Genomic DNA, 26,399 nt, shown 5'->3' with positions numbered 1-26,399 from the left:
AAAACTACAGAAAAAAGCATAAATTTGAACCTAAATAAGTGTACTATGTCCATTTCCTCCAAAAAAATAATCCCTCTTACTCTTGACAGTGAGGAATGCTTAAATTTCTTTTCCCAGAAACACAAAACTTTATTTTCAGTTTGACATTAAATGCAAGCCAATAGGCCAATATTATTTTTCTTTAAGAAACTTCAGTCAGCCTTACCATCAGAAGACTGCCATGAAAAGGAAATGTTTTTTTTCCTTACTCTATTCTTTTCTAGAGCATCGAAGCAACATCAATTGAACAAACATACAAAAATATCAGCATGCACAACAGCCCACGTGTTAAGAAACAGTCCAGAGGGCATAATGAGGAATGCAAATAAGCTGCTGAGTCCTGCAGATTCCAGAAAAGACATGTCAAAAGGAGAGGGGACAGAATAATGATAAATTATAATAAACTAAGACAAAGCTGATGTGAAGACGTTCAAAGTTCATAGAGATGGCGTCAACTGTCCGGCAGGCTCTTCCTCTGTGCAGTCAGTGATGGGTTTCCAGTTCGACAATGGTCCACTCTCCCTGTGGAGACGCAGCATCTTCTGGGGAGAAGCTGGTCACTGTGATGCTGGTGGAGGAGTCCTCCATGGGCGAAATGAGCTCCGCCCAGCGTTTGAAGGTCTCCTTCTCAGGGGACAGGAAGGCCTGTGAGTCCAGGCAGTCACGTGAAAGGGACAGTGTCTGCTTGATAAGGTACTGGGCCAGGTTGAGCTCCTCAGGCACAGGGTTTATGACGCCCAGATTGGACTCGTGGTCCGAGAGGAGCTGCCTGAGCAGGCTCCAGTCCCGCTCTGCAAACTCACTGCTTTTGTTATCGTCTCCTCTTTGCTTCTCTTCTTCCGCCTTCCGTTTAACATTCCTGTCCTTGTCCGAGCGGCGCTCAAAGGCTTCTCCAACATCCATCTCGTAAATGGGAGAGAGGGCTTTGGATGACCGGCGGTCATGTTTGCAGCTTTGATCCAATCTGTCACAACCATTGTCCCCTAAAAACAATTGACAATACTGCAAAATGACAAACTGATTCATTCCTCCACAGTTCTTTTAAATTAAGAGACTAGCCACTGCCTACTACAATGAAACAGTTATTACTGAAAGTTTACCCTTAATGCAGCTGTGTCCTTTAAAAGATATTCCATAGTGAAGATGGGTGAAGACAGCACGGTGGTGAAGCGGTTTCATTAATGGTCACAATATGGTCAGTTAAATGCCAATACCATTACCGATTTTAAATTCATTAGTTTGAAATTCACCGATCACTTCAGATATGGATGTCAAGGGTAAACAGTTGCTTTAAAGGTAATGCACAGGGGAATGTTTTTCTGAATGCATCTCTTTATCCACCTGTTCAAACAAAGTAAGCCATGCATTGCCAGCACCAGTGAACTTTGCATTTGTCAGTGAGTAACAGTGATATGTTTGGAGATTTACGTGCAGGTCTTTGACCAGGCAGACCTAACAAACAGACTTAAATACTGTCACAAAAACCTAAAACGCAAGCAACAAGGTTTGACTTAGTAGCACAAACGACGGCACTCCACCAAGTTTCTTTTGACATTCTTTGTGTTTTCTAACAATTTCAAAAAGGCAAAGGATGAAGTGACTGATGACTGTTTGATACTGGAAAAAAAAAAAAACAAAAAAAAAAAAAGAAAAGGAATAATTTACATGTTTGCAATGGGACAGACTCAGTAATGGTGCAGTAGGATTTCTTTTTCTGAATAGGATAGTGAAAAAAGAGAGACATGGCAGAACCATAACAGCTGCTCTAGACACATCACATACTTTACAGAGTCTACTGACACTACACAAACCTACTGAACGAAAGCTTATAGACAACAAAATACAGTTTTCTTAAAAAAGTGGACACCTATGTATCTAGACACAAGTCTACTGGGTATGACAAAAGGTAATGTATATAAGGGAGAAAAAAATAAAACATACAGACATGATGGATGGATGGTATAGGGGGGATGACAAATTAATTTTAATAGTAGCATGCATGTGAGCAGTGCAAAAACAAAACAGAAAAAACAAACAAACTCAGGTACATTCTAGAACAGAAATAAAGATAAACAGCAAGGAGATGCAAGGCAAACGTTTCCCAGTATAACACACTTTTCTGAGAAGCAGTGGCAGTTTTGGGTCATCTATTTTGTAGAAACAGTTTCTATCGGATCTTAATGCCAGGTAGCCACACTACAGAAATAAAAAAAAAAAACAAATCATTGCTTGTAATTTACCTGAACACAAATTTTAAAGGTGCTACATATAACATTTTAACACCATTCTGAGATGTTAGTATAATTACTGTAAAAAAGACCATCATTGGGAGGCCAGGCAAGAATGTCTGCAATTGACGTGTCCAACAACATCCAGGATTGTTTGTGCTTTATGGAACAAAAGAAGAAAAGCTCATGGAGCCACGCGTTTGTGTTTCTCAAAATGATAATGCTGTAATGAATGAAAAACCAAACATATTTATCCTTTACAATAAATACTGTAGCAACATGTTTTAGACAAGAAGCAATGGGTTTATGGGATATGTAGTCTAAATGTGAAGAATCAATATCACTATTGGTGACATGATATAAACTTATCTTAACAAGGGTGTGACGGTAATAGTAATTATACCAACAAACCACAATTTATTTGGCTATTAATGATGTTAAAATGATGTGTACAGCACCTATGTCAAATTATCTATGGCTTAAAAGGCCAAAGACTGTTCCACTGCATAAAATAAATGACAAAAATAATCAGAAATTCTTATTTGTATGTACATAAAAGTGCATTGGTATAACTATTTCACAGGCCTTGTCACAAGGCAGATTCTTTTTAACAAATACAATTGTACGATCAGTCTTAATGAGGAGTACACTGCTTTACCCCTTTTTTGTGTGTAAACTGACTTACCAAGGCCTAAATGCCTCTGAGTAAAGGTAGATCAGTTGTTTAAAATGTACAGTTTGGGTTAATTGTTATGATGAGACCAATCTCCATCTTTAAAAGGATATTGATGTTGCAAATTCAAAGTTACACCAGCTTCACAATCAATGGGTTGAAATGAGAGGAAGCTTTTAGCTTTGAAAATATGATGACTGACTTCATTTGAATTTGAACTTGTACTTAAGACTAGTTACTGAACTAGTATGCTCAATGATATCCTTTTTCTGAAAGTGGGATAGGTATAACTGGGATGTAGGTAAGGTCTAGGAATCAGAGCGGAGGAGAATGAATCTTGCAGGGATAGACTATACTTTCACTTATGGAGTTTAGGGATAAGAGATGGGTTCAGATTTGGGGTCTAGGAAGGGTCCATAGATCATACATTACCTGCTGGAGATTGTGCAGCATGTACAGGAGAGTCCCCTGTCAGCTGAGGTTCATTTAAGTCTAGATGTAAATCAGCTTCCGAGGGATTGATGTGATTTTTGCGCGGGCCTCCATTGTATTGTTCAGTGTGCCGCAGATCCAGGTGGCATGGGCGCTCCTGGGGAGGGAGATCTTTAGTGTCAGAGTCCAGGAGAGGACCACTTCTCTTCATTCCATCGGCGTGGTTACTCTCCTCCTGCACGGGGTCCTCGATCTCTGTAAGGAATATGGAGCCATTTTCTTCCTCTTCCTCATTCTGTTTTTTGTGCTTCATACCTGCATTTTCAAGACGGCACGGCTGGTGGTTCTGTTGGTCACTTGAAGGGGCACAACTGGAACGAGGAGCTGTAGAGTCAGACTCGAAAACATCACAGGGAGTCACCGCATCATCCGGCAGTTGAGGTGGTGTTTGGACCCCGCCCTCTTCTGAGCCCAACTCCTCACACTCATCGACAGATAGTAACACTGACCGACGGAAGTTAGAGGTCGACTGGTAGTCAGGCTGGTCATTCTCCTGGTCCACACCGTCATCGTCAAAAGCTAGGTTGACGATCCCCTGGTAATGTGGCGAGGGTTCAGTAGGCGGCAGCGGAGCCTCACCGGGAATCACCTCAACTTCAGACCTCTCGTCTTCCGTCGCCTCTTCGTCTTCTTCGTCCTCAGAGGAGAAGAGCTGGTGGTCAGGGACGCCTTTTACAGTCACAGTGGTCTCAACCTCCGAGTGCTCCTCCTCTACAGGAACCTCATCTCTTTGCAACCAGGAGCGAGGACGCTGTCTTCCTCCCTCCTCCTCGCTGGTGGTCTCCGCTTCTCGCCCCCGCAGCCGTACCTCCACTCTCAACCCCGCACCACCTTCGTACATCTTCAACTCCTCTGGGGTGCTTGTGTCACTACTACTGCGGCCCAAGAAGTCATGGCAGCGCATGGTGCCACACTTGGAAACACCTCTTTCGTTGGAGCAGTCGTCATCTTGCGAGCCTCCGGCGTCGTAGTCCTCTGAGCGGGGCTTGATGTCGTCAGAGGAAGTGGTGTGTGTGCTGCCAGTCTCAGACTCAGGGCTGACCTGATGGTGAGTGCCGCTCCAGGAGTCCTCTAAGGGAGTGTCAGTGCTTCCCACACTCCAGGCGTTGTCTATGGGGCGTTCAGTGTCTCTCTGAGAATTCAGGGGCCTGGCGTCCTGAACTTCCCCTCCGGTGACGTGAGCGGGGATGACACCGCTTGGAGACTGTTTACAAGCGCCTGGATTGGCAGATTTGACATGGGAGATGGTGTTAACTGCTGGTTTAACACTGGTCTCATCACCTGCACTATCAGTGTTTTCAGGCTGCTCAGTCTTCCGACTCTGCTTAGGGCTTGACTTTAGTTGAAAACTAAGTGAATCCCCTCCGCCCTGGCTTGTTGGCTGTGTGCTGTGTGCTGTGTGCTGGTCAGAGAATGCTACTCCTGTACTATCCTTATGCACTGCAATATCAGCGCTGTTTTCACTTGGAGCAGGTTCCGTTTTACAGTCAACATTTTTCCCATTCACTGCCTCTTTTCCTTTAGTTCCTGATTTCTTGGAGGCAGCAGCAGCTGAGGTTTTGGAAGTTCCTCCAGATTTTGGAGAAGCTTTCTCCATAGATAATTCAGTAGTACATTTTGGCTTTGGTCCAGACTTGGCAGCTACTACCGAAGATTGCTTGGAGGTGGCTGAAGAGGCTTTTGCTGGTTTAGCGCTGGATTTAGTTGAAGCTCCAGTTGCTGAAACAGGTTTTGTGGTCTTCTTTTTAGGTGCTTCGTTGGCTGCTTTATCTGGTGCTGGGGATTTCAACCCATCCTTACTGTCTTCTTTCTTGGGGGAGGCTGGCTTTTTCATGGAGGATCCATGCTTGGAGACTAAATGAAAAGACAGAACAGAACATTAGCACATTGCTGCAGTATAATGACAGATGAATCCATCAGACTTTGAACATCTCACCATGGTGCTCCGGTGTGCCTCTTCCCTTGGTGTCTGCTCTTGCTGTTGTCACTCCAGTAGATGCTTTCTCTGCTGTAGTCTTGACTTTGCTACTTTCTCTCACACTTGACTTATTGGTAGGACTGTGATTGGTGAAACAGAAAACAAAACAATAAAACGTTTTACCACAATAACAAGTAATAAAAACAAACAAAAACTGGCTCACATCATCATTCAGAAATATTAAAAGGAGAAGGAGCTGCAGGGAAAGTATATCATGAATTCATAGTTAACACCAGCGGAGGGCAGCAAAGTTTGTTCTTCCATTTAGTCAAGGTCAAGCCTCTGAGCCATGAGCTGATTATCAATGCCAAGAATTTCCCATGTGTCCTTCAGGGTGTTCTTCCCTGTTTGTTTCAAATCTAACTTTGTGATAAAGATAAAAGAGAGCACAATTTTACAGTTTAAAATCTACTGTGTGCCCAATATTGATGGATTTTCATTATCTGACATCTTAAGAGTGAGTTTGTACCTAAGATTGTCCTGATAGTCGATAATATTACACTAGTAATTAGTATATTTATTATTAATGTTTAAAATACATAACTTACAAATTATTTATTATATCACCTAAATTTAGGTTAGCTGCTCTCCCACCTTCATTTTTAAAAATTGAATTATATAGCGAAATCAGCAGGCTGGAGCACAAATCCTGAAAAATAAAATGTGGATACTACTTATATGACCTGTTACCTGTACCATCTGCTTCTTGAAGCCAACCCAAAGATGCAACAAATACATTTTTTTTTATGGCCATAAGCTGTTTATTGGCTTATATTTGGCAATTTACACAGTTGCTTTCAAGGGTGAATATTAAATAATAATGTGCTCCCAGGACAGATGGAGTTTGGATGATGCAGATTGTAAAACGGGTATTTTTAACTTCTTTGAAGGACACAGAAGAGAGACTCGTCAGAAAACACACAGCTGCTTTTATCCTCCTGACAGTCACATGTGGCCTAAAAAAAACAACCAGGTGATACTGTGCTGCTAAACTCATCTTATTGCCCTACATTTACATTACTGAAACATGCAGTCTAAGGTATGTGTGATTTATTTCCTTAGCCCTGAATGCTTGAAGCTAATGGGGTTGGATATATTGGAACTGAGCTCATGATGCATCTTGGTCTGATCATGTTTTAATAGATTTTTTTTATTGCTATTTCAGTATAGGTAACTGTTATTACTCAGTCGTTTTTGTACTTATAGGACACATTTGGTCATTTTTGTTGCCGTTTCCACTGCCCTTTGGTACCTGGGGCTAACAGGACAGGTAGTCAGGCCAGTGACTTATATTATTTGTGGAATCCAGAGTCTTGAGTAGTATGCAAAAATCTCTGATGGGACATTTATATATATTTATTGTTTATTTAGCTGTGTAATGCTCTTCCATTAATGTCAGCTTGTGTACAGGAAATTATTAACAACCAAAATGCTTGCTGGATTGTTGAATCAGTGAACTGCTCCTCCTCTGCAGTGCACCTTTAAAGAGAATCTACTAAAACTTCACTTGAGTTACATTTTAATACACACTGAGCTGTAGAATTGCACTTAAGATGTATCCACCCAAAGGAAATGTCCAAGGGGAGACATCTATTAGAGCCTTTAAAATGTTACACCAAGCATTTCAGAGAATACACAAGAAGCGATGAGAAAGCACACTGATAGCAGCATGATGCTAGGACTAGAGCTCACCTGCTGGTCTTTGTTGTATCTGATTTCTGAGGAGGTTTCATCAGTGGGGATCTGTTTGCCGCCTTAGCCTGGTGTTTGGGCTTTGCACCTATAACACAGAAAATTAACCACATGCACACAGCTGTTTTAAACACAAGTTTATCAGGGCAGAGAGTTTTGTGAACAATCATCCAAGACTAGACACAAGTTCTATATGACCCTCGATTTACTCAAAAATAAACCAGCTAATCTTCATGGTAGCAGGGATAAATGTTGGATAGGGTAATGTGATTTTAGTGCGAGAGCTCACATCAAAGACATTTAGCATGTCACTTTCAGGGCGTGGTACACGGACACATGCTGCGCTTGTACCAGCAGGACAGACAGCTGAGGCCCACTTTAGCCGTTACACTAATATCAAAAACCATACTCACCACGAAAGCTTAAAGTGATCAGTCACACCCCCACCCCCTGACCCCCCCTCATGTGACAGCTGTATAGGGCTTTGACCTCTGCTGTGAGTTTGTACACTGAAACGAGGAGTCTGCTGAGGACAGCCTCGTGTGCTCCGTTTCCTGATAAATCAACATTCATGACACTACCCTTGTCTTCCAAAAATCCCCCTTGGCCGTAGCACAACATTCATCATACTAATTAGTCCGCAGGCCCTTTCATTTTTCAGCTCCAGTGTTAGGCCTGGAGCTGACTTGTCGACACTTCAGCTTGGCTACAGTGATGACCTACATTGTGATTGATGTCGGTCACAGTGATGAAATGTAAAGAAGTCAATAAAGAGTGTAAACCTGGGATGGAGTGGGTGTCATTGCGAGGGCTGCTGGCACCATTCTCTGGTGAGGCACTGCCTGATGTGGAGGAAGCGCTGGGCTGAGCTTGGGTGGTGCCAGCAGTGCTGTCAGCCTTTCCTGCTGAGCTCTTCTGAGCCTTCGTTACCACCGTCTGGCTTGTAGAGGTGCAGCTCGGGGGAGATGTTTTAGGCCGCGCACCTGGGTTTGGCTTCTTTTCTTGCTCTTTAGCCCCATGAGAACTTCTGGGGCCATTGGCGCTGGCTACATCCCGCCTGGCCCCTGCAGCTCCTGTGCCATTCACAACGGGTGTGCCAGCTGATGCGGTCTTTGCTTTTGCAGCTACACTCCGGTCTCCGGGTTTCCTCACATTCTTTGCCTTGGATGTGTTACCGTCTCCTGGTTTGTTAGCTGTCCCCAGTCCATCAGACTTCATGGCTGATGCAGCACTACGGGAGGACGAAGTTGTGTTTTCAGACACCCTATGGGTCCTGTGCACAGGAGGACTCTTAGGTGCGGATGAAGGGCATTTTACAGCCCTTGACTGAAGGAAAACAAATAACCACCACCGTTAGTCATGTAATGTAAATGTAAGAATGGATTAATCAGCTAATGACCAGAGCACAGTCATAAAACTGAATAATAATAAAACTAGAAAAGATGCAGTCTACCAGCATCTCTATATTCTATAGATCTCTATAGTCTCTGCTAAACTAAAATCCTTCTACTGTATATCCTGTTCTGTTTTTTCTTGACGTCTGTCTAACAGCTGATTTATTACTTTCAGGGCTTTCAGCAGATTTAATGGGAAGAAGAAATGGCGCTTATTTCTTCTTCTGCTTTATGTGTCATTACATGAACTTCAAATCAACTGAACAAACTAACTCATAATTGCCTTTTAGTGTCTGAATGTCATCTCGCAGGTTCAGGGAGTCAGCACAAAAAGCCTAAAGACCGGCAAAGTTCCTTCAAACCACTTCCCAAGTGCTCCCCTGCTCTTAACCACTCACGCCTAACATCTTGGCAATCCCCGTCTGGATCACCTCATCAGGCTAATCTTAGCTATACACCTGTTGAGAGAGGCCCTGCTGCGTTTGGTTGTGTGTGTCTGTCTGCAGCTGATCTTGTATGCTGCTGGACCCATTTTCCAAATATGTTTTCTGCACATTTATGCCTGTATGCTCAAGGAACCCCTCACGTTTGAGGTGATTCATAATTTTTGACTGCTGTTTTACACTGCCATTGACTGCAGACTCCTCACTCCTCTTAACCAGCTGGTAGGTAAGTACGTAAGTTACAACAGTTTAGTTACGTATGCAAGGTAAAGTAAGTCAACATTGACTTTTGTCTTCAGGACACCAACAGCGGCCTCCTGGGTGAAAGTCACATGTTTGACCCATCCATCCACCCGACCTCATCCCTACGCAGACTTTGTTGCTCTTTATACTGAGTCACATGATGTTTTTTTCTCCCTGACATTCACGCATAAAATGACATGCCGTGACTTAAGACATTGGCGTGGTATTCATACATCATTTGGTGATACAAAGCCTAGTGGAGATCTGCACTTGAACTGAGTGCATTCCTCATACTGCATCTCTTTGCTGTGTGGGTGGGGCATTTATGTCATATGGCATCTGATGGTTACAGACTGTAATCACTGTCAGGGATTACACAAATATACATGGATTTCTCTGAGTTAAACAGCATCATGAGTTCACATCATCGGCTATGTCATTGTCTGAGTTCTGATAAAACTTCAATGGTTTCTTTATCTGAAACAAAAATGCAACTTCAAATAGAAGAACAAATGTTAATGCATCGTTGGATGACATTACCTGTGAGCTAGTGAATACAGGCTTTTTACCAAGCCTTCGATTGTCCCCTTTATCAATAGCATCTGTCAAAACACATCAGAAGAAGGCATCAGTTAGCCAGTTAGTATTTTGCAACAGTTCAAATCCAAACATAACAGATAAAACAGGCTGCAAGACACTGCCCAGGTCCTTAATTATATGAACTAGAGGAGCCATTTGCATTTCTACACCTTCTGCTAACCCACTGACCATTAGGAAACAAACATTAAATCAACGGATTGATCAGTCAGCCATGTCTGGCAAGGACCATTCCAAACAAAGCATGAGCATTTCTATACTTCATATGAAAGGCAATTTCAAAACCTAAAAACTGATCATTCACTTAAAAGCAAATGAGGTGAAATTTACTCTATTCACTAATATACAAGTATGTTTGCATGTGATCCGATTACACTGGCGAGAGATGTACCAGTAACAGGCACACACTGATGCCAGCCAAATAAATTATTCATGCGGTGCATTTCAACACATTACTAGCTCAGCAGTGAGGAAACAACATATTATTTGTATTTGTGGAAGCTTCTAATGATGTGCAGACCAACAAAGACAGGAGTCCAGCCTTTCGTTCCCACCCATTAAACCAAGCATGGCACGTCTGGTGCATTTACCATGTTACATGTACACTCCAACTGCCCAAGACAGTTAAAAAGGGAGCTCACATGAAGCAAACATGTATTAGAACATAAAATGGGTTCGTAGTGGCCAGGAAACTGTAGAAAGAAGCTATTAAGTGTTAAATCAGTCAACAGCATATGCTCCAAGGGCTTCCGTTCATCTCTAACGATGCAGCGCCACTGCTTCAGTGCTAGGCTGGGTTAGGGAGGGAAAAAAACCCCCACATACATCCACACACACTGCACCATGAATATCCTGTGTGTGACTATACAGCTCATAGCAAGGATATCCTTCCTTACCTGCCAGTATCCTCTCTCTGTGTTTGCAAGACAGGGTCTCCCATCCCTGCGTGTGGCGGACTGCGTAAAAGGTCTGAAGCAGGAAGGTCCACAGGCGACCGCGTAGTGTACAAATCTCCTGCCTGAATGGCTGGCGGTAACACAGAGGAGAGAGGGAGAGGAGAAGAATGGAAAGGGGTGCGCTACAGCAAGAGCGAATCAGCAGCTGCTTGAAGAACCTTTCGCCATGGCAACAAATACCCCCTCCCTCCCTTTCTCTGTCCCTCCCTCCCCCTCTGTCCCTGCTGTTGAATCCACTTGAGCTCCCTTGAGCGAAATCAGTGATGTCAGCGGCTGATGCCCATACTCTTGTTTCAACGCCTGATTATAAAAACAGGGCTGGAAGGAAGGGAGGAGCTATCTCTACCTTCTTCGCTGTACAATACCACACACCCCTCGCCAACAGACACACAGCCAGATTAGTGAAGGCCACTGGCACACGTCACTCTGCCTCAGCCTAATCCATTCTGTCATACTGTACTGTATTTACAGGGGTTATGCGCTTTAACTTGTGCAGCCAGGTCACTTTCCCCTGGAAGTCATCTCACAAGCTTAACCTGCCCGCTCACACAATAGATTTTGTTAGTCTGTAATCTCTTAACTAGACTATTGACCGATTAGATTTACCAATATAGCTTACAATTTAAATGTTATACTTAACTACAATACCGTAACATTTCAATACCTGTTGATGCATCAATTCATAATCACAATACAGTGACTTTTCATCAATAAATGGACATCCAAAGTGAAAAACGGAGTTGGATGTTGGAAAAGTGACGTATTCTGGTATTAATTAATCAAAGGCTAACATTTCTAGTTCTGAATAACCATCACTGCTACAGGTCAAAGCTCGATTAAACCTGCGACTTAGTCATTAAAGAAATCCTTTTCCAACCTTTCATACCAAAGCCAAGCAGAGTCAGACCCATATCACATCTTGCTTAGGAGCAGGGTTGCAAAGCAGTGTTGGACAACTCATGCAGAACCATTCAGACCAACCCTAAACACATATTTACCCCAAGGTCCCAAAAGCCAAGTAAATATGGAATTTCTCCTTCTCTAACTTCTAATGTTATCCTGCATCCAGAATACAGTAAAGCCCATTATTGCAGTTAACTCTAGTTCAAGTAGAGAGACAAATTGACAGAGAGCACACATTTCTCACAGAAAGTAACGCTGTGTTCACACCTATAGTTTGGTTCATTTGGTCCAATCAAAAAATCATTGTTGCCTTGTAATACCAGTGTGTTTAGGGTTCAAGCTGAGGTAATTTATTCATTAGCTTAATTCCAAATGTTGATTCCTGTGACTGAAAGCAGTTACACTGCATTAGGAAGCGTTATTTCTCCTCTCTAGTGGTTATAAAGAGATAACAAAACTCAGATAAATATACAGCTAGAGGCATTGCTCAGAAATCTAATCATAACTCCACTTCCGATATTCTTCCAGAGGTTTCAACTGCAACTCAGTCTTCCTCTGCAGATGGAGTTAAATAGTTCTCACCACTCTTGATCCAACTTCCAAACCCCAGCAGACGTTAGATAGTTGGAGTTAGCTGGTCAAAACTTGAGGAAGACCAGGAGAAGCAGTTGAAAGTTTGGGATAAAGCTACGTAGACACTGATTTGTTGACTGATTAAAGACGTTGTCGAAGTGCACCAGAGTTTGTTTAGAAGCAGACCAAAAAACACTTTTTCCAGGTGGGTCTTGCTGTTGTTTGGTCCGCAGGTTTTATTGGAACGGTTAAAAACATCACTATATAATAGTGCTGGGCCACGATTAAAAATTTGAATCACTATTAAGTCACATGATTTTGTGCAAAATTGGATAAAAAGAATAAGAATTCTAAAGTAGTGTATTGCACACTTTTAATTTGAATGTACTGCTATATTCACAAAAGTGCATTAACATGTGGTTTTTGCAAACACTTTAAACAAATAAGGTGCTTTTACCAGCAGTATTCCCTTTACACAGTAGCAATAACATATTTCTTGTAAATCTCAACTTGAACATTAATGTTATCAAATCAAATATTAAACCAAACAGGTATCAGCAGAAACATTTTTCTTTTATCAGGGAGCAGCATTAACAGTCTATGTTCAGTAGCAAGTCCCTGTTAGAGTGAGGTGAATCGGTCGAGCACAAGGCATGGCGACAATCGGACGCATTGCCGTTAAACAGTCGCGGTTGTGCTCGCCTCATGCGCAAGCCCGCTGCCGAAGTTGGATTGTCTTGAACTTTTTGTACGCAACGCACAGCACATCATTGGAAGAGAGACTGATCATCGCCGTTTGTGAGTTTCCAGAATCTATTACGGTTTACTAAATAGGACATCAACAGGAGGGAATTCGCATGGCAGAGCATCCCCGCAAAACTAGATGTAGGCCTATCAGGTAAAGTTTTGTAGCCCATACTTTTAAGTTAAATAGGCTACAGCTGTGTAGCGCACAGAATCCTTCGCCATGGTTACTATCCATAGAGCGCCTGCTGTTACTCACAGAGCGCTTTTCTCCTTTTCTGTTCACCTGAGGAGCCAGTGAGACTTTCAAAATAATAGTAATAATAATAAAAACTGCATTAACGTGAGATAAAATAATTGGCGGCGTTAATTAATTAATGCGTTAACAACACGTTAACTTGCCCAGCCCTACTATACAGATTAGGTATGAACGCAGCCTAATGGTCACAGTACGACAAAAACAAAAGAGTTCAGAATAGAGAATGTGCTGCATTTCACCTCCTCTTGTTTTTGTCCTCCCTGCTCCAGGAAGTCTTCGTCCATGTCATCTCCACACATATGGTACACAGCAGTGAAAAGATCACAGCAGTTGTCCACAGTCACACCTTCTCTGATGGCTAAACACAGCTTCTTCAACAACATGGGCTCTCGGGTAAACTCTTCCCTCTGTAATGCCATGTAACAAACACTGAGAAAACCACAGAAACCTATGCTGAATTTTTCCCAGGGTCATTACAGTCAGGGCTTGACATTAACTTTTTTGCTCACTAGCCAATGTGGCTAGTGGTTTTCCAAAGTTACTAGCCATGCAGTATTTTTACTAGCCACATTTTTGTTGTTGGTTGTTGGAAAATTATATTTTATATGATTAAAGTTGACAATGGCATGCTTAAATTGGAGTGCTAAAATGTTTCTTTGAAAACATGTAGTCTATTAAGATAAACACATAAAAGAGTAGCTTCTTATTGTATATAATAAAAGTGCTGCATGGATGTAAAAGATTGATTTTTTTTTAAAAATCATCAGAAACACTATTTTTAAAAGCAGTAAATACTGTAATACAGAGTAGGAAAAAAGTATCTGCATTAGAAACAAAGAGCAAAGAAAATATTATTTTGTCTAAGAAAAAAAATCCACAATCAAGGCAACAGGGTTAAAACTTTATGTAGGCCTATATCAGTTTTGGGCACTTTGGATTGTTTGTTTTGCATCTTAATTTCCTCAGCACTCTGACTGTATTTATGTTTATCGTCATGAAGCTCTGGTCGCTCTGAGTAACTGGAGATACGTCCACCTGAAAAGGTTACACAGATTATTCCCATACTAACGCATCTCCTGCTTTCCTACATGCCATGATTACTTTAATTAAAAAATCTAATTAACTTTGGAAAGGTATTATTGATCTGATATGATGTGACATAAGGGCGGCCCTTCTAGTAGTTACACCATGTCCCTTATTCATAAAGATATCTGTAATTTTAAAAAACTTTCCTCCTGCTTTTTCTCTCTCAGCTCTGCCTTTTCTCTTTCTCTCGATCTCCTGGGCATTTTATCTCCATAATCACGCACTGACTGAACAATGTGTTGATCTCTGTGTGCGCATGCGACCAGTTGCGTGTGATGACAGAGATGGTACAATCAGGTTGAAAGCAGGCGGGAGGCTGACTGTTTACAGGTCTGAGGGACTGTGGCTGCCCTGTGACAGATTCATTCTTTATTTTCTCGTTTGACAAAAGTCTGGATGTCATATTTAGCGCGCGCACCCTGGCGCAGAGGCACTGCAGGAGAGAGTGAGCCGTGCATGTTGTGTGGATTCTCCTGCTATTAAAAAAGCTTGTTAAGGCTGCCGCCGGTTAAGGTGATAATTAAAGGCAAGCGAAAACAGCCCTCGGTCCGACAGCCAATCCGCGAATGTAAGCTCCACAGCATCAACTTGTTTACAGTGTTGTCGGTCAAGATAGGCTTCACAAATGGACCAATGAGCAAACACTATGTGCAGGTAGTACTCATGGGAGTTGTAGTGTCATAGTGTAAAATTGCAATTCATTTGCCATTTCAGATGCCTTTTGAAACACTACAATTTTTCAACACGCCAAAGTGGCTAGTGGGAGTGACTGGGGTACCCACCAAGGATGAAATCCACCCGCATTTGGCGTGTTGGCGGGTGTTAATGTCAAGCCCTGATTACAGTAAAGGAGAGTGCATTAGCATGGCTACGTCGCCGCCTTACCCTGCGAAGGTCCTGGAAGGCCTGAGTGCGGATGACTTTGGGGAGATGCTGGACAATGACGCGTAGGCTTTCCTCCTGTAGCTCTGTGGCGAGACTCCTCACCTGTTGGGCCCATTTGACTTCTGGGAGACTGCCAATTAACTGCTCAGTGCCACAGAGCATGGTTACTGCGTTCTGCACAGTCTGAAGGAAACAGCTATCAGCTACAGAAACTCTCTCTAGGTGAGAACACAAAATAAAGTTGAATGAACACAATCCTATATAAAAGCAGTCTTTTATTCCTGCCCGGGACCTATTGATCAGTGGAGGGAGTCCCTGAGTTGTGTAATGGTTCTTGGCCAGCTCTGAATCTTAATAGTTGCCAAGAGTAAACAATAGCACATTTACTCACAGAATGCACACCATCTCCTTCCTGGTGATGAAAGACAGACTCAAAATTCAATATTCAATTACAAGGCTGGATCGTTCCCCATCTGTCTACATCAACATCATATTTCTAAATTAGTCTGTCTTTAATAACTGATAATTTAATAAAAGGTCATCTTTAATTAAATCACGTTTGAATATCCTTCCTGTGGAAAAATACTGGAGCATGGGTTCATGATGTGTGTGTAATTACATGAAGCACGGCTGTTGACGCTGGGAGGGAGGAACTCACCATGGTTTCAGTTACAGCCGTTAGACAGGCTCTGTGGAGATCAGGGGACAAGAGGGAAAAGTTCCTCTCGCACCAGGTCTTCACAAAATGATCAGCAACCCACCTGAAAGTACACACCATAGAGTATCTGTAGATACTGGCTTTTGGGTCCTCTTAACAGAATAGTTCAGGTTCTGGGCAATTTGTGAGTCAGACCAACTCATGGAGGCCTTTGCTATGTTTCAGCAGTGTAAACCTGAGGAGTCTCAGGGCCTGAGGCTGTAAGCAGTGGACGCCAGAGCTTTGCTTGAGGGAACAACAGAACAAGTGAGGATGAGAAAGTCCATAACGCACTGCTGCACAGTGCAGCGCAGTTTTCATACTCGCGTGACTCATCAGACTCAGCAGAGACAACATGGCAAGGCCACTTCAAATCAGGACCAGCTCACAGCCTCGCTCAACACATCCTATTCGCCTAACCTGCAATTACACACTTCTTGCCCTGCAGTTTGTGCGCAAGAAAGGAAAGTGTTAAAAGCTGTGCAGCACAGTGACATGACAGCGTGTAATTGCACAAGCAGGCTTCTCTATGCAATGCAATCTACCAGCATTTATAAAGTGTCTTTTACTAACTAATAATCTTTAGAAATGCCTTAACCTTGAGGAGTGACACCTTCATTTCTACTTTAAGTAAAAAACAACAAATCGTTTCATTTTCCCAGCATAGAGTCATTGATTTAATGGATAGCAAATATAGATTACATTTTACTCAACAGAGTGGTGGTTGAAATCACATTAAAGCAAATTGCATTATACAACTAACCTTATCCTACTTAACACAGTATGAACCCACGTGCTGGTTACCTAGCAACAAGATGCAGATGTAACTCGCAGTGGCAACAACGGCGACAAGCTGTTTCGTCGAATTACACGTGTACTTTTTAAAGGTCAACTGACAAAAGCAGGTATTTTAGGAGTATTCATTAAAATGTTCCAAATGTTTATATACATATATTTGAAATTTCCAAACTGTAAACACATTTATTGAAAAGCGACATGTTTAATTAGTGTTGCGTGCCGACACTCACCTCTTACACAGCATGTGGAGGTGTTGAAGGCCTAAGGCGTGTGTGAGGGACAGACACTCGAGAACTGTTCTCTGAACCCCATCAATCGTCTGCAAAAACACGAGGAAAAAAAGAGAACAACGGGCATTTATATTCATACAGCAAATTTAGAAAGTGACATTCTCAGGAATCTGAGATGTACAGAAGCTGGAATGAAAAATGGTCTGCCAAGTAGCTAGCACATGGTAAAGTGGGAATGAAAAGAACTGAAACAACATTATTATTGACACTGTGCATTGCACCATACAAAATCAATAACTGCAAAGCCAAAGGAATTAAAATGGGATTTGTTCTTAGTGTTTTCAGTTGTGATGCTCCACATACAGCTAAATCACTGTTATGGATTACAAGGGACAATGAGGTGGTCAGATATACCTTAACTACAAATGCAAAATGATAAATTCAAAAACTATAATCATAATCTGTACACCTCACTACGTGGAACTCATTGGAATCACTTTTATGTAAAGTAACTTGAGCACAGGGATTTCTGTGGTGCTAAAGCCTGATTCTGTGGCCAGCCGTGACTGTAACACTGACAAAAAAAAAGTATTTAATGTCGACTATATATATAATATACCCGATCTACTTAATAAGGTTAGTATTGGCTCAAATAATGTATCCCTAATTTCAAGAAGACTGGGATTTACCTGTTCTTGCTTCACAAACTCAGTTGTGAGTACAGGCAACAGTCAATCCTGAATGTGTGAATACTGAAAATAACTTTTAATCTTAAACTTTTAATAACAATCATGTTTGTGCAGCCCTAAATTCAACATATTTGAAAAATCTAAAATGCTACCTGCTGCATACGCACTACTGTAAGGTAATTATAATCCATCACTTATGGTATTCACTACATTTCCTTTTGTATAGCGGACCTTGGGGAAGAAGCGGCAGTATTCTCGGGTCAGAACCATCTCCACCACGTCTTTCAGCCCCTCCAAACCCAACATGTCTGCTGCCAACACCACCTGACTGTAGGACAGGAGACACCAAATACAGCTCAGTTTGTTTTCTAGGCCTGTATTCTCATTTTGGACAGTCTGTTCACATAGAGTACCTGGCACTAGCTCCAGACGGTAGATCCACAATGGCCCCGTACATGAACTGGAGCAGGACCTCCATCTCATCTGGCCCTAAGCTGAAACAGTTAAAAAAAAGGAGTGTTAACAAGCTCTATTCCTCAGGTTAAAATACAGAATTGTCCCCATTCACAGCCTAATATTCCCTACATGAGTCCAGGCACACAGTGTAGATGAATTTGGTCTGTCGACACCGCATATTCTTTCTGTAAAGGACGGGAACACAACTGAGAATGTTGTAAACAACATCTATATATCATGCAGCACTTGGTCCACGTGACTGAAGCCTGAGGGCCACTTCACAGGTTTCCCCCCGCGCGCACGTCAACGCAGCCGCTCTACATTCTGACAGCCGTGTCTTCCCCAGTTACCCTCAGATCAGTAATGCTGAGGCGAGTGACACGTCTCTCCCTGGAGGAAAGAACGGGCTTCATTTGCCTCTGCTGCTCTGAAAAGAGACTGCGGGTGGTGGTGAGGGAGTGGGGGCCTCTTCAGCAGGCAGTGGATGAGAAGACATTTATGTGCCTCGCAGAGGAAACATTGCAACCCTGCTAGGTAGAAATCTGAGCGAGCCATTTGAGGTACCACTGGCAGTGGGTGGATGTTTGGGTATGTGGAGATAAAACATGGCATTGTGACTGAAACCCCATACTGTAGAGAGCCACCCTCTGTCGCAAGGCATGAATAATTAATGCAGCATATGCAGTAATTCTGCTGTATTGTTCAGGAATGAAATGTGGAATTGTTAGGCCAGTAGTGGAGGTGTTATTGATCCCTGTGAGCGGCTGCTAGAAGATGCTCACGCACCAGTCTTACCCTTGCAGAGTGATGCACTGTCTGGAGCTCTCCATCCAACTCCCGCTCAGCATGGCTCGGAAGTACAGAGACCGTGCACACAGGATTGCCCTAGAAACCCAATAAAGCAGACAGTTGCATGTCAGATCCACCCACTGTTTTAATATTTCACATGTCTCGTGGCGGGCTTGTGTGTATTTAAATGGCTTTGAAGTGACAAGCAGGAGGACAAAAAATTATATTGTGTGTTCAGTACTCTCTGGAGACAGTGTTTTTGTTCTCCCTGGCCTCTCAAGATTGCACTGTCACTGATATGGAAATAAAACTGCTGCTGAGGTGTTTACTGTTCTTAATTAGCCCCATTAAAGGATAAGCCTGATGATATTTAAATCTCATGAAAAGACCAAAAACAAACAATGAATTATAAAACAAGTATTAAAACAAGTAGCATAATAAGTATTATACATATTATTGTGCAGAAACTATTAAACATACATTAACAGTGCCCAGCTGTTAGGAAATGATTTGTGTAATAATGCCAACCTTATCTTTAAATACACGTCAGAGTATCAGTGTAATGGAAGTCAGTCGCAGTAATTCTTTAGTAGCAACTTTGCAATGACATTTCCCTCTGCCCCGCCTCACCTAAGGCTGGAAACTAAAACAATAATGCTAATTGCATATCGTCAATAAATGTATTTATTTAATTCATTTGAATCGCTAACAAATTAGTGCTTAACCTTTCTATGAAGATATACTGTAAACCACACAATTAACCATTTGGTTTCTTCAATTTTCACTCATGAGCAAAAAAAAAGCCTTTAAAACTGGAAAGAAATAATGATTTGCTTAATTTTTTGATTTGATAATTATCGATATCGAATGGCATAAAATGTTTTTATCGTCATAACATTTTTGTCCATATCGCCCAGCCCTAGTTGTGCCTCTCTCTTTTTCACTCTTGAATTCTCTTATACTACTCTATATACTATAATACTCTTATCTTAAGACAAGTAACTTGAAATCAATAAGAATTTAATTATTGTGATCACCCTCAGTGCTATAGAAATATAGGAATTATTTTCAAAATAATTTGTAGGCACAAAGAGCTACCTGAAATATTTGCTTTAGCTCTTGTCAGAGTCAAAAAACTAAATATGGTAAAAATTGATAACCAAATAAAACAATAAAACATCTTATATCAGTATATTGATATAATATAAAATCTATTGCCAAGGTCAACTCTATTGTACTATTGTTTGTATTAGTTTCATTATTTTTGGATGTGTAGCATTATATATTTTTCTAGATTTCTTCTACTTTCTTTTTATCAGATATGCTGATATCTGCAGCAACAAGAAACCCTTGTTCAGTCCACATTTCATCTGTCTTGGGTTATAGTGACCTCCTTACGTGTATCGTGTTCTCATATTCTTATCCTAAATCTCTTTTTTTACTCATACCAATTTAGCAGTGACAATAGTCACATTAGTCAGTCAATTCTAAAATATTAATACAGCTGCTATTGACATGTCTTCAAAGCAGCGCCGTACTCTCGCAGAAATAAAGACAGTTTCACATGAAGTTATAGATAATGAAAAACGTTTTGCTAAAGCAAAGAGGGATGCAACAGAGAATAACAAGAGAAGAATATTAATATATATAATATACAGTAGGTCATGTTTCCCTGTCAGGCGTTAGAGGATAATGGAGTATGTTCACCTGGACGACCTGTATTTTCCTATGTACTGAGCTGTATAGGGTACTAATAAATCACAAATGTTTAGTAAATGTACAAGCTGGTGTTGATAATATAACGAAAACATTTTTAGTTTTTCATCAAGTTTATTATTTTAGCTGATTTGCTAACATAATTAAATTAGAACAAGTTTTTCCCCTTGTGCAGAAAGGTAAACTATCTGTAACGGTACAGGTCTACACAACTTGGAATTGTGTTTGTACTTTTAGATTACTTATAAATACTTGTACTAATGTGACGTTTTAAAATGGTCTTTAAATCTGTTCATACAAGCACGTCTAGCATTTTTTTGTGTGACTATATGTTAAGTACTCTGCTGCCATTGTGGCCACGCCTCCCCGGTAAAAGTGATAATGTATCTTGTGAGATTTGATTTTACAGTGAGGTGGAAGTATGGGCGTCATGAAGCCCTGGTTTAGCCTTAGATGAGAACTGCAGCAGCTAACACTGTGCTGTATTACAGATCGCTGCCGCAGAGCTGCCGACGAGCTCTCGCTGGCTGGCTGCTCCCCTGAGCCCGAGATGGGAGAAACCTGTCTCCATGGTTACCAGCTGCTGCTACTACCTCTGCATCACTGAGTGGCCTTTCACCACTGCTCAACAATGGCACGACTCAACAGCAGATGTGCGACCTCTGTAGTGTTTCACATCTGGTAAATATGGCTGTGATGTACTGAAGTGAACATGCTCTCACCGTGCACGCCGCCTTAAGAGAACAAGTAACAGACTGCGCTTTTGGATTCCAGATGTATGAATGAAGGGGCTGAGAGCCCACCAGAATTAGCTCTACCTGTGACAGGAGAAGACCTGCTCCGCTACTTGAATGGTGACGTCACACTGCTCCCCCCGCTGGTACAGATCCAGCAAGTCAGCTCCGAGGCCTGAGGCTGGCTCAAGAACAGCACCTGGAGTGAAGTTAAGAGAGATAATGAAGAAAGGGCAGGAGGGAGAGCGTGATTAAAGGAAAGGCCGTGAGTGTGCATTTATGTGTGTGAGACACATAACACTGGTATGTGTGTGTGCAAAAAAAAAAATAAATAAATAAAGGCAGAAGACGCTAATAAACCACTGAACTAAAAATACTGTAAATAGTGAGAAGTGCTAAATCTTGCATTATCTGTAACATGGCCCTGCTGCAATTGGCAGTAACCACAACAGGGATCGAAATGCGATTAGCTCTTAAATGGATTATGGCTGCGATAACATGATGTGAAAAGGGGGGTGGGGCGCGCAATGGAACGGTCACATAACCTAAAATAAACCCTCCATGGAAAAGCGTGTTGATCTGTTTACCTGAGTCAGTGGAACTATGAACGTCTGCCGGGTCGGGAACAGTACTTTCTGGCACCGAGCCCTCCACGTCTGGGACTATTTCAGCCGAGCGCATGCTCTGCTCTGCTGTGTACACTCGCCTGCAGGGGAGAGACTCTAAAGGTTAATTAAAACTACTAGCCTTTCACACCTATTTAAATCACAATCTCATTTCCAACCTCAACTTCCCAGAGCATAAATGGATTCAAATTGCTCGTTTTGTCCGACCAAAAGTCCAAAACCCAAAGATACTGAATTTACAATCATATGAAACAGAGAAAAGCAGAAATAATCACATTAAGATGCTGGTAAAAGCAAATGTTTGGCTTTTTTTTTGCTTTAAAAGTTACACAAATAATAAACAACAATAAATAAAATACGTACTAATTAATTTCCTCTGAACCTCAAACTTTCGGTCACTACACTAAGGTCCTGACCATAGGTGAGAATTTAAGACCAACTGGTAAAGTGACAGTGCTGCTTAAAGCTCAATTCTCTCTGCACCACCACAGGCTGTACAGTATTTAACTAGCAACCTCTCTAAAACAGTTATGCTGTGTGGGAACAGAGTCAACATTAATCCATTTTAATAGGATACATGTACCTCAGTCTCTCCTGGTTATATGAACTCAATGTTGCATTATGTAAAATAAGTTTCAGACTCCATCGTAGTGTAACCATCCAAGAACACTCTTTCCTCTAGTCTGAATTGTAAATTGCTAATGAGACACAGATACAAATCAATGGATCAAAGACTTGCACTGCAAGAGACCACACTGTAGGGCCTTGATGAAAAAAAAGTGCTACACTAGAAACTTAGAGCAGATGATTATAAACATGCAGTTTGAGATTTGTGTGGGTCAACACTAACGCCTTGATACCTGCAGCATTTAGAATTCTCCCTGACACAAACATATAAAGCCAGCAAATCCTGCAGATTAAAGATGGTGTACATGGCGCCCTCTGATGGAGAGTATGTGAAACTGTAATGCTAAGACAGAAGGATAAATGTTTCCTCTTCACATCCCTAAATAGAAAGCAGATGTAGAGTTGAGCTATTAAAGCAGCCATTGGTCGCCCCGCTATTTAAATTTCGGCATCGGCCACTGAAAAACACATATTAGTTGATCACCAGCAATAATGATTGAATTAGCAATCGCTTGAACCAACTGCCTACCTGAGGAGGTCTTTCAGCCCAGACAGCTCATAGCCAGGCAGATGAATGCTGGTAGGATCTTTGAGCGTCTGTCCCTGAAGGACATGCGGAGCTCTGGCCAGCAGTATGGCTCTGTGTGCTCGGAGCGAGCCCGAGCCGGCACACAGACAAACATCAGCCTCCAGCTCCTCCTGCAGTAGCCTGGAGAAATATATTCCAACACTGTATCAGAGGATCACAATTCCCCTTTCCTAACGGATTAAAGGTTTTTTCTTTTTTATTTCATACATGCCATCAGTGTGGATGAACTACCATTGACTAGAAAACAACCAACGAAATAAACTGTGGTTTTCATAAAAGTTTCATATTAAATGTACATTTAAAAGCCAACCTAGAAAACAGACAACAAACAAAGGCCTCTACGATCTGTTTAATGACCCACTTCAGAATAACCAAAGCACAGTTCTGAGGCAGTCCATTTCTTCTTCACCATCATTATCTCTTGTCCTGTCTCACTGACTGATCTGGGTGACCCAGACATCAGTACGCTTAAGGCCAACGGTATGACTTTAAACTCTGCTATGTCCATTACTGTAACCCTCTCCAATAAAGTGCCCAAACTGATGAGCCACTCGTGCAACAAGGAGACGCACACCCCCGCCTATGAAGGTCCAATGAACTCCTCAAATCCTCGTGAGCGTCCATGTACTGTAACCACTGACAAGTTTTACATTCCAGATCCACTGATTCTGTTACCTGGCGACAAACTCCAGCTGTGGCTACTTTAATACTATCATATGTAACACAAGTGTAAAAATTCTGTAAATTCTAGGATGAATTTTGTGCTTTTAAACTTTTAAATGCACAACATTTCCTCAGCTCCTTTTCCCTCAGTTAGTCAACTGAAATGCTTGTCAAAGCGGGGAAAAAAATAAATAAATAAAAAACCTTGAAAAAGGCCACAGCTGACAATGAAATCATTTACGTTTCTGCTGCCAGGCCAAGCTAGCAGCTGAAAGGCTATAAATGTGTGTAGGGTTGTAAGAACATTCAGTAAATCTAAGTTTAAATTTTGTTTGGGTAGCGTGGGTTCTTCTCTTTAACCTGAGCATGACAGTCCAATCTTGAAGAGTAGTTAGACTAATATTTTTTTAACTCAAGGTCCAATTACCAGCTTACCTCTGAAGCTTTCAACCAGATCTTGCAGTTTTTCTGGACAGGGGTTTGAATTATAAAAATAGTATTAAAAGTAATAGCATTCAAGAACGGTTTCCATGACGACCAATTAAACTCTCCTCTGAGGAAGACTTTGAGATGCGGTTTAAGCCGTAGTTTATTTAGTATTGTACGTGGAATCACAAGAGACAGATTTTTCTACATTGATCCTACTACGGATTGCACTCTTAAAACGCTGAACCTTCCAATTCCCATAATCCAAATAAATGATTACACCTCCTAAATACTCAAGTTTTTCAAAGCCCACATGTCCAGTTTTCTAATCCAAGTTTTCTTTTAATAATTGTATGTCTTAAATTAAGACTGGGATTACCCTGATGACATCAGCAGGGTTATTTTTTCAAACTTTGGGGAACTCCATCAGAGCGACAGGAGACATTATAGAACCGTACTATGCAGAGTACTGCCCTTTGTGACAAGTAAAGGGAACTTAATGAGTAAAATCAGCAGTGTCCCGCCGATTAAGCTTAAAGTTTAAAAGCTTCAACAGTTAAAAGTGTTCCCTGAGTTGAGATTTTTTTGTAAAACCACAGTTAAACCAGTTTTATATATGTCAATGACACTGATTAAACTGGATCTATCAATAGGATCTTTCCACTGGTTCACTGTTACTGACTGTGATGGCGGACATTCGAGTACCTAAGAAGCAGCAGGAAAAGGTCACCTGACTTCAACAAGATCACAGAATCTATAGGTTTATCCATTTGACAGCCCTGTATTGCTTTGACAACAGTTTAAAAACTCGAAGACACAAACCTCTTATCGACATTTGCCAATTATTAACATTTAAACCAGGCCTTTGCAGTTGAGTGCGAACATTCACATGCCTTACCCGTTGAGATCTGCAGACAAAGCAGATGATAAACATTTCTTCAGCTGCTCCTTGTATTTGCGCTCTTTGGCCTGGAACTCCCTCGCAGACTCAGTGGTGATCATGATTTATTACCTTCTCTAAGACAGAAAAGGCAGAGGGCTAGATAACACCCAGCGGCATGCTGTGGGAACATTTTATAGAAGCGAAGTGAGAGGTCATCTAAAAAAAATTGCAAATGGTAAGAATTGTGACAAACATTACAGCCAATACCACTTTACAATCACTTCACCTGATACATTTTTAGACATTGTTAAAAAAATCTTTTTTGTTTTATGGCAGATTGCAACCATGACTATTACATAAATGTGGAAGAGGACAGGCCATTTTAATATGATGCCTGGCTCCCCTCAGTGACTTGACATGATTTCCTCTGCAGTCAGGAGCGCAACGCCATCTTTCACCACACAAACCGACTTACGTTTACCAGCACAGGAACCCAGAGGGGCGCTGTTTCACCAAGTTCAAGAAAATCAAATTACAATGGAAAGAGATGGCAACTCCACATAAATTCAGTTACTGCTAACGTTATGTGACCATGAAAATTAAGTTACCGTATTATTAAGACAATAATAGTAGCTTCCATAACAAAAGACGTACTTCCCTTAGCTTCCAGGAGAAAAACGTTTATAAACCAGTGTCCATTCATTTAAAGATAAGTTTCAAAAAGCAGCCCTCATCCAAAATAAATACAAACTCGGCCACACACACATACATACCGAAGCTGACACGTGTGTTTGCACTCTCTCTGCTGGACACTGTCCGTGCTGGAAGCTAACGTTAAATAACACTACTCTCATTTTCTTCGCGCGGCTAGCATGCTAGCGCTAGCTAACATCAGCTGCCGCTTGTAGTTAGTTTGCTTGTTGAACCTTAAAGCCTGCATGCCTCGTGATAACAACAGACCGGTGGAACTTAACTACTGCCGATAATTGTTTGTTAGCATGAGGTTCGATAACAAGCACAATTAATGGGCTGACCCACTGACCGATGTTGTTGACATCACCGCTGCACGCTGTTCGCCACACACTGGGACACGGTTTGCAAAAAAGCGAAGGAGCGGACAAGCCGTCACAGTCCGGAAGCAACGGCACCTGCGCAGTGCAAATGAGAGAGGTGCCATGCCGTCAAATGGTGCATTCAGATGCTGCGCGTAACTTCGAAACCCGAAACCAACAATAACGTTCAAAACGAACGCTTTTTGGTTTGTATGGCGATAATGGGACGGTGATGTGAT

The 26,399-nt window shown here is 41.7% G+C and overlaps 1 protein-coding gene across 6 annotated transcripts; it reads right to left on the bottom strand.

Annotated features, from left to right (window-relative positions):
- Positions 1-104: 104 nt before the first annotated feature.
- On the bottom strand, positions 105-26,399 carry btbd8 (BTB domain containing 8). Of its 6 annotated transcripts, none has more exons than XM_046049829.1 (19): positions 26,151-26,399; positions 25,124-25,286; positions 23,077-23,256; positions 21,882-22,000; positions 21,379-21,493; positions 18,851-18,940; positions 18,013-18,093; positions 17,831-17,927; positions 16,911-16,999; positions 15,844-15,946; positions 15,186-15,368; positions 13,454-13,621; positions 10,676-10,805; positions 9,723-9,784; positions 7,885-8,428; positions 7,103-7,190; positions 5,369-5,490; positions 3,373-5,286; positions 105-1,022 (listed from the first exon to the last, which is right to left on the bottom strand). In XM_046049829.1, the coding sequence occupies exons 2-19, from the start codon at positions 25,225-25,227 to the stop codon at positions 523-525; spliced, it is 4,689 nt and encodes a 1,562-aa protein (XP_045905785.1). In that variant the 5' UTR covers positions 25,228-25,286; positions 26,151-26,399; the 3' UTR covers positions 105-522. The 6 variants fall into 6 exon arrangements, with proteins under 6 accessions (XP_045905785.1, XP_045905786.1, XP_045905783.1 ...); XM_046049830.1 differs by having other exon boundaries at positions 25,124-25,242; XM_046049827.1 differs by lacking the exon at positions 26,151-26,399 and adding an exon at positions 25,882-26,137.

This window comes from Micropterus dolomieu, linkage group LG05 (genome assembly GCF_021292245.1).
Source record: "Micropterus dolomieu isolate WLL.071019.BEF.003 ecotype Adirondacks linkage group LG05, ASM2129224v1, whole genome shotgun sequence".
NCBI classification, from domain to species: Eukaryota; Metazoa; Chordata; class Actinopteri; order Centrarchiformes; family Centrarchidae; genus Micropterus; species Micropterus dolomieu.
Note: the sequence above shows the minus strand (reverse complement) of the source record. Positions and strands in the feature narration are given on the sequence as shown.